This window comes from Ostrinia furnacalis, unplaced genomic scaffold (genome assembly GCF_004193835.3).
Source record: "Ostrinia furnacalis isolate ACB-3 unplaced genomic scaffold, ASM419383v2 OfSCF1818, whole genome shotgun sequence".
In the NCBI taxonomy this organism is placed as follows: domain Eukaryota; kingdom Metazoa; phylum Arthropoda; class Insecta; order Lepidoptera; family Crambidae; genus Ostrinia; species Ostrinia furnacalis.
This window is the reverse complement of record NW_021132057.1, coordinates 348,105-357,139: the sequence shown is the minus strand read 5'-3', so window position 1 is coordinate 357,139 and position 9,035 is coordinate 348,105. Positions and strand designations below refer to the sequence as shown.

Below are 9,035 nucleotides of genomic sequence, written 5' to 3'. Positions count from 1 at the left end.
AAAAAATCTCTACACATAATCGAAAGAAAAAAAATTGTTGGCCCAAGTTTTGAGGCCTGCGGATTTTTGAAAAAATATTTCGTTGATGCATTGAGCGTTGATGTTTGTTTGATGTTATTTTAACGTCACATGAAAACTATCGGAACCTAACAGAACTTAATGTAAAACACTTGTGTGAGTTTTATGTCATATTACGTGCAACAAAGTCCTTTACTATGGGACCATGGGGTCCAAGCGCTCGTTCCTTTTATAAGGAACTGGCAAAGAGGCTCACCGAGGTGACCGGTGATCAAAAGGCTGGCAGCTATTTTGGTCAGAGAATTAGCCTGGCCATTCAACGTGGCAATGCTGCCAGCCTTTTGGGCACCATTCCTGACTGCGGCGCTGGGGGTGAAGTATTTTTTAATTTGTAAATAGTTTTTATAATTAGTAATTTTTAAATTTTAGTTTTTAAGTCATTTTAAGTTAATGTATCTATTATTATAAAATTTACGGATTATAATTTCTTTTTTTCTTAAAAATCCGTGGGCCACAAGGTCTCAGTTTAGCTGTAGCTGTCAGTTTCACTATTGACGTTTTTGACAACGTCAAAGCCGCTCTTTCTGTTGTGTCTGTCAAGTGTTAGGCAGGTTTAGCAAAAATGGTGAGAATTAAATTCATAAAAATTGCACCAATCACTTGTAAATTATAAAAATAATAGTGTTTATTTAAATGTGCATAGTTAAAATATTTCTATGTGGTTAATATTTTCGTAATAAGTCACGAAATTTTGCAATTTGGTGACAAGTTTTCGAAATGAAGTGCAAGTGTTATACACTCAATGTTGTGAATTATTACAGGCCAAGCGTACAAAGAAGGTCGGAATCACTGGCAAATATGGAACCCGTTACGGTGCTTCCCTGCGTAAAATGGTCAAGAAGATGGAAGTGACCCAACACGCCAAATACACTTGCTCCTTCTGTGGAAAGGTTAGTGTACATAATTATCGTCTTATTCCGTTTAGCACTCTATTAAACAGTACACTTTGTGTTAGCTTTCCCAATTCCCCTCTTAGAACAGTAATTTTTGTGTACAATTTCGTGGAATTGTCTTTGTTTACATTTTGAGGTTAGTTCAAACAAGTGATATTTTTTATTTTATAAATTACTACCTGCACCTTTGACGCTTGCTACACGAAGGCTAAGTTTTCTTTTTCAAATATTTTACCCACTTACCAATCTTCATTAATAAACACCATTGTGTAGCCTAATGTACTCCTAAATTATGGTATTTAACTTTACTAGTCTTTCTAATTATTTCACAATAATGTTTACTGTAATTAATTTATTAATCTGGTTCCAATAAATACCAATCATATCATCTTTCTAATGTAAAGTCATTACAATTAACATGTTTTTGGTAAATACCTTCATTCATCTATTCAAGAAAACTAACCGGACTAGGGCTATTATAACACTGGTTATAACCTCAGCTGTTTTTTCTCTTCTTTATAATGAAATTAAAATTTTGTACACAGAGATAACTTCACCAATTTTATAATTATTTTGTTTTCAATAATTAGGTTATTTATATGCATTCAGTGCATTTTCCTATCTATGAACAGGATGGTTAAGATATTGATAGCCAATTAAATTCCTGTGTTTAAAAATGTTTGTTATTGTCAATTTAAGATCACTAACTGTTAATTTCATTTCAGGATGCCATGAAGCGTTCTTGCGTTGGCATCTGGTCATGCAAGCGCTGCAAAAGGACAGTAGCCGGTGGCGCCTGGGTGTTCTCAACCACAGCTGCGTCATCATGCAGGTCCGCTGTGAGGAGGTTACGTGAAGTCAAGTAAATGACTCTAGTATAAGACAATAAACACAAAATCAAAATGTTATTTGTTTCATTTTTATCACCTATTCGTTAACAGATTAAGATTCGTAGATTTCAAGATTTTCAACTTACATAAAAGCAGGTAAACATTAAATACACAAAATACATAAGATAAAAATTTATTTTAGTGCTTATCTATGCACGTTTCACAAAAACACTTCAAAGCGTTTATCTTAAAAGCCTCTGTTTAAAAAGTACATATTTTAGACTGTCTTAATATTGCATCTTATTTTACTTAAAAAAATAAGTACTTACAGAGAATAGCACCAATATTTACTATTATTTATTAGTCATCTTTTAAAAATAAATTATTATATTACCAAAAGTAATAATTTAACTTTACAAGCAAAATTAGAATACTGAAGGTGCTATTTTTACAGCATGTCTTTTATAAATAAAGTCAATTCCGAATTTTTGGTCCTAGAGTGTAAAAATCTCTGAAGTAGGTACACAAAGTTCCATGGCACAAATTATAGACTTTTGTGAGACTTACAAACTATTATGTTATGAAGAAGTTAATTACATTGTATTACATAAACCATGTCTTCTATATATATTGGAAAAACAAATAATTACATAAAATAAAAGGGGTTATCTAGATATCAAAATTTATAAGAACCTAGGATTTTGAAACTGTTCAGTTACATTTTAAATTACATTTATTTAGTGGTCCTACTTGAATTTTAATGAAGACACTTTAAAATATAATCCCAAACTTGAGGAAAATGTTTTATTATCATTTTATTTAAGCATTTAAATTACCTTAAAGTAATATAATTGTGTGCACATGCCTATCACAAGGTTGTTTGCAATAAAATGTGACTAACCAATTGAGCATGGATAATGCCACATAATTTTGAACTGAAACCTAAGTTACTAAAGATAACAAAATTCCAAATACTAACAATCACATTAGAATACATAGTAGTTGATATGATACAAAATTCTTACTATTTATTTATTAACAATACAGCAAAAATATAACAATATTTCTGCAAATAAGTATAGATAATGATTAGTGATGATAATGCAGAGTTAGGAGAATGAATAGATCATTCTCCTAAGTCTGCATCATCATCATCAATCATATCCAAGACCCTGAAAGCTACACCTAGTAATGCAGTACCTAGTAAATCTCCCAATGCAGTCAGATAAGGTATGGCTGAGTTGTCAGGGTCCATACCTAGCTTCCACATAAACAACACCATGTAATGACTAATAAGTAACAATAAGAACACTTGCAACATAGCAGCAGACATGTAGAAGAATATAAATGTAGGGGTCATGGAAGTGTGGCCAGCCCTCAGGTAGCCTATGGTATAAATGAATATTAACTGTCCTGGTATTACCATTAAAAGGAGCAATTTGGTAGTGTTACTGATAGCTGACCCTTCCTTCTCCCCAGTATGTAGTGATGTTGACATCCTTGATGCATGAACTGCTACCATGTTGCCTCCTATACCATTTATGACTAGTTGGTACACTGCTATCCCGTCATATTTGGACACTGTGTAGTCCAATATTAGTCCACCGGCACTGCTTATGACCATTGCAGACACAACAGGAACCCATCCTTCATCTAGAGCCTGTCTAGTGAAGTTGTTTTTCCAAGCAATGTAACCACAAAGAGGCACGACAACTGCACCAGCGATGATAATAATAGTTGGCAGTATTACGCTTGTGCCAATAGACAAATACAAATGAGAAGCTATCCAAGACAACAGTGCCAAGGTTGTTAAATCACCCAGGCTAGCGGCTATAGGTGTGGCAATGTTGTCTGGATTTATATTTATCTTCCTAGACACAACAACAACACCTATCATGATTAATCCAAGTACGAAACTAGCGAATGATGCCGTGAGAACACTTGATGCACACAATAACAGTGCATGGTGGATATCAAACTGGCCTTTGGGTATCCAGCCCATAGCAACAGCCGCAGAGGCTGCTAAGAATCCAACAAGAACTGCTTGACACTGTATTAAACACAAATTTCCCATCACCAATGAGCCCAAACTGGTTTCTAAGTGTCCGAGATGTGCGTGCGTGGAGAGTCTCGATGCTAGTGTCATTTCTAAGTTACCCTTCAACCCGAGGAGTGCAGGCACTAAAATATACACTTCCGATACTTTCTTGAACACGGTCCAGTGTTGCACATAGTCGAGTAGCAGACTTGCTGCCACCATCCCGAAACCGGCGAGTAAAAACGACAAAAACATTTGCACACCAGCCACCCATGAATTTTCTTTTTCATACTTAATGTCTGGAGGCTTCGTGCCGTTGGCGACGAGACGATAATCATCCGACTTGATATCGCTGGAGCCCTTCGAACCCTTCATTGTTCTAGAATTAGTATTGCTCTTGATTCTGTTCATGATCACAAATTCATTTAAATTATTTTGTTTAATACACAATTAATAAGAACGTAGTAAAAAGCTTATCAAAATGGATCACATACTATGAAAAATCCGTTTGCTTGGCACTGGCGTTAACATGTAATGCAGTGAAAATAAAGATAACAATACGAAAGAAACAATAAATAGCAGCGAGCAGACAGCTCAGCAACAAACAGCTGATTGACGACACATCAATCTGTGAGATTGACAGTGTTGACAATCAAATGACATTGACACCGGCATAGGCCATAGACTAGACAAATTATTGGAGTCCGATTCTGTGAGCTTATAGGTCACTCAACGAAAGTTGAGACGAGTAACCATTTAATGTGTCTCTCTCCATCACCTTAAAGTTTAGTGTTTTCCTCATGTTTTCCTAAGAAAAGAGAGTTCATTGCCCTTTCATAATTATGAAAAGTAAAATAATGTCAGAAACGTTTCACTGGAACATTGGAAGACATTAATCAATCAATCAATCAATCAATAAATCATTTATTGTCTTAGTTATAGGTATTACAATAACACAGATCTTAAATGTATACATAAGTCCGCTATAACCTGCCGATTGGGCGTACAATATTTTATTCGTATGAATACAGATTACGTAGTTGCAAGATATTATAACTACATAACAAAACAATAAACACATAACAAACTTTAGAACAATTAGTAACAATCTTACATTTTAAAATCTTGTAGCTTAAGGTAGACTAGTTAGACTAATTAAATAAATAACATCAATAACTAATTTTATCTTGTAAATATTCATTTAAAGAGTAATAACATTTTTTGACTAAAATGTCACACAGTGCTGTCTTGAAGTTTTTATAATTTAACTCTTTTAGGCTGTCAGGTAAATGGTTAAAAATTTTAGGTGCTACAACAAAGAAACTATTTGAAAAATAACTAGTGCGCGATGTATGATGGGGTAATATATCTATTTTATTGCGAGTTTTGCGATGTAGTCTGGTTATCCTAGATTTAAAATAATAATCATATTTTTTTACAAATAGACAAACTTCAAGAATATACAATGAGGGAAGATTGAGTAACTGCAGTTTAGGAAATAATTGCCTGCAACTAACCATTTGACTGACGCCGAAGATGGCTCTGATGCATTTTTTTTGAGCACGAAATATGGGTATAGGTGTACCAGAATCTCATGGCAAACAAAAATATTGGAAAAGTGTGTTTTTCATATGGCAATTGTCTATGGTTTAATTGTCACCTGTCAAAGAAAATTATGAAATCTGTCAGCCGCTGCAATTTTTTTGTAATCTCTTCTTGACTATTTGTTATTTTTGGGAAAAAGTCGAAAAAGTTCAAGCAAGGCATATTGTTTTCAATGTGAATTGTAAAATAAGGCATAATTCAAAGTCGATCTTTGATTCTAAAGCTCGTTGTCGAGTTGACAGTAAGTTGGACTGAAATGTTTTGATACATTTGAGTATTTCTCAAAAAAAATGTACATTTTGAAAAAAAAAAGTGTGCTTTGAATCAGTTCAAAAGTTTTATGTTTATAAATCATCACACAAAAAAAACACACACACAATTTTGGAGGATGAATATTAATCTTTAAGATAACGAAGAATTATAGCTATAATCCTACTTATTACCAAATATTTAGATATTTTAAAAATAGTCCTTTTTTACCTTTCATACAAAAACCTGTTTGCCACCCTAGCTTTTTCATGTATTTTTGTTTCATAAAATGCGATACGTAACTAAATTATTTTAAATTTCTTTGTATTATCGTTCTACAGTAATCGCAGTTTCTGTATCAAATTGATTTTCTATGGGGTGTCATAATGAATTGGCAATTTAAAGCAAAAAAACAATAAGTAGAACTAATAATAATTGTGAAATAATCATGAAAATATCTCTACAAATAAATACGTTACAGGACCCTAAAGTTGCGCATAACTATTCACGCCATTTTGATCGGTGTATTCACACAGTCATTCGGAGTACAAACAGTAAATCACCATGATCCAGCCAGTTCATTTTTTTTAAATCTAGCAGTTTTTAATTTTTCAGCTAGGGTCACTCAAGATTCTTTCTTATAGATGATCCACGCTGAACTGTCCCACCACCAAACTCAATGACAGGGGGGCGCTACCATCGTTCAATTATATGGTTTCCAACATGGCAAAAATCGGAACCAGCGATCCGGTATTGACGGTGGCGCCCCACTGTCAATGTCATGCATAGGACAGTTCAGTATTTTGGAACTATAGTAAAATTTTGTAACCTTTTTTTTAAATAACCCAGACCTGGCCATATACAAAAAGAACGACACCGCCTATGTTTCAGTTCCACGCGAAAATATGTAGGTAATTAAAATAATTAATTTCTCAGACATTTCTTTTCTCACAGACGATTTGTTTAATTTTCAAGACATTTTCCTATGTATAACAACATTCTTCATACACCTACCTAAAATGTATATTCGTACTTCATGTTCATTAATATTAGTCATAAAAGTAAAAAATTAAACAGTATCAAGATCGTTTATTCCAATTTCCCCAGTATTGCTCTCAACAAAGTTTATTTTCCCTATTTGCCATGAGATTCTGGTACACCTATAATAAATTAACATTTGCCGTATTTCCCCAATGGATTATTCCGTAGCGTAAGTTAGAAGCCACATATCCATAGTAGGCAATAAGAGCAGCTTTCTTAGACACTGATCTTGCAATTTTTTTTAAAGGAAAAACAAATTTACTAATTTTATTCGTTAATTGTAAAGTATGTGGTTTCCAACACGCGTTACTATCAATTTTTACACCCAGAAAACATATTTCATTAGCTTCTTCAATTAAATGATTATCATAACTCACCGTAATGTTTTTTTTGCGTTTTTTATTTAAATAGAATTGCATATATTGTGTTTTATCAAGATTAACTACTAAATTATTTGCATTCATCCAGTTAATTACATTTGCAAGAGCATCGTTTATGGACTGCTCGTATGTGTCATGATCATTACTTTTAATAACTATGGTAGAATCATCGGCAAATAAATACATTGGGTGCGGAACATTTAGGGGGAGATCATTTATATAAATTATGAACAATAAAGGACCAAGTATAGTTCCTTGTGGCACTCCGTATTTAACTACTTCTATATCGGATTTTACAGTTACAACATTTTTTCTACAATCTATTTTAGTTATTTCTGTATATTGTAAGCGTTCGTTTAAGTATNGTGACAATAGTCCGTCATTGGTTACTGAGTTGGCCAAGGGCTTAGCGGCCAATAATCACGCAGAATGGTACATTGCCATGTTTGTTTAAATTACAAGCTTTGCTTAGTTTGGGACTAGAGGCGCTATGTAAAATAATTTCTTACTTCTGACATCCCTGAACCCGACATCATAATTTTTACTCTTTATTTTTTTCAAATCGCAAGGTTGATTTTCTCTTAGTATACCGATCTCGACCGTGATCAGTAACCATAAAGTCATCTGTCAACGGGTCGATTAAAGGGGGCGTCCATAAATTACGTGAGACAATTTTGGCCATTTTTCAACCCCCCCGCCCCCCTTGGTGAGATTTGGTGAGATTTTGCCTGACCCCCTCCCCCACCCCCCTAATCTCACGTGATATTTAATAAAATGCCTATTTTGCAATGTCTATGCTTCGAGTCTATTAGATTTATATGAAAAAATCAGTAACCCAATGTCGTGCCACGCGCAGTGCAGGGTTCCGTAGCTTCCCGTCGTTTAGTAAGACAAGCAATTNAAGTTCAAGCAAGGCATATTGTTTTCAATGTGAATTGTAAAATAAGGCATAATTCAAAGTCGATCTTTGATTCTAAAGCTCGTTGTCGAGTTGACAGTAAGTTGGACTGAAATGTTTTGATACATTTGAGTATTTCTCAAAAAAAATGTACATTTTGAAAAAAAAAAGTGTGCTTTGAATCAGTTCAAAAGTTTTATGTTTATAAATCATCACACAAAAAAAACGACTCAGTGAAAGTGAAACAGTGAATCATACCGCGCTTGAGTGCAAAAACGTGCCTCAAGTATTACTGAAAATAGTGCCGGTTACAGTGTTCGGTCCGAAAGGCAGTATGCACACGCACGCCTTACTAGACGACGGTTCGACCGTCACGTTAATCGCGTCGCGACTCGCGGATGAGGTCGGACTGCACGGAGTACCTCATACCATGCGCGCTCGTGGTGCATGGGACTCTAACGAACTGACATGTGAGACGGAAATTGTGAACTTCGAAATCGCAAATAGAGACAGTAAGCGTTTTAAGTTACAAGCAAGAAAAATTTCCGAACTCAATTTGCCATTGCAATGTGTACCTAATATTGATTGGTGTAAATATAAATCTGTAAATATTGATTTGTGCAAATGTGACGCCCAGCCAATGTTATTAATTGGGCAAGATAATTATGATTTGATTGCTCCTACTGTGTGTATAAAGGGGAAATCTGGTGAGCCATACATCACGAAAACGAGCCTAGGATGGTGCGTGCACGGGACTACGAACAAGGTAAACAATTCATCTGTTCGCTTCACCACTAACTTGTGTTTCGAATTCCGCCGCGAACCGACTCAAAACGTCGCTTCGTGTGATTGTGTCGACGCCCTAGTCGGTAGCGCGGTCCCGCTCGCACTCGGTGCCTGCGAACAGCCCCCGCTTNTATAGACGTTTTTATTTAATTTCATCACGCATCATTTCTGAACGAAGCGCGACAAATATTTTTTGATGAAAACATTTGTTGAAAAGTTGTACGACCAAACACAACC

At 34.8% G+C, this 9,035-nt stretch overlaps 3 protein-coding genes across 3 annotated transcripts in view; 2 read left to right on the top strand and 1 right to left on the bottom strand.

Annotated features, from left to right (window-relative positions):
- LOC114353829 (uncharacterized) overlaps positions 1-9,035 on the top strand; it is a 31,832-nt gene that overhangs the window by 20,050 nt on the left and 2,747 nt on the right. The window lies entirely within an intron of this gene.
- On the top strand, positions 533-1,876 carry RpL37A (ribosomal protein L37A). The gene is made up of 3 exons (XM_028305956.1): positions 533-643; positions 840-968; positions 1,697-1,876. The coding sequence occupies exons 1-3, from the start codon at positions 641-643 to the stop codon at positions 1,835-1,837; spliced, it is 273 nt and encodes a 90-aa protein (XP_028161757.1). The 5' UTR covers positions 533-640; the 3' UTR covers positions 1,838-1,876.
- LOC114353831 (solute carrier family 41 member 1) lies at positions 2,029-4,467 on the bottom strand. The gene is made up of 2 exons (XM_028305955.1): positions 4,334-4,467; positions 2,029-4,242 (listed from the first exon to the last, which is right to left on the bottom strand). Exon 2 carries the CDS (start codon positions 4,212-4,214, stop codon positions 2,928-2,930), a length of 1,287 nt encoding a protein of 428 aa, XP_028161756.1. The 5' UTR covers positions 4,215-4,242; positions 4,334-4,467; the 3' UTR covers positions 2,029-2,927.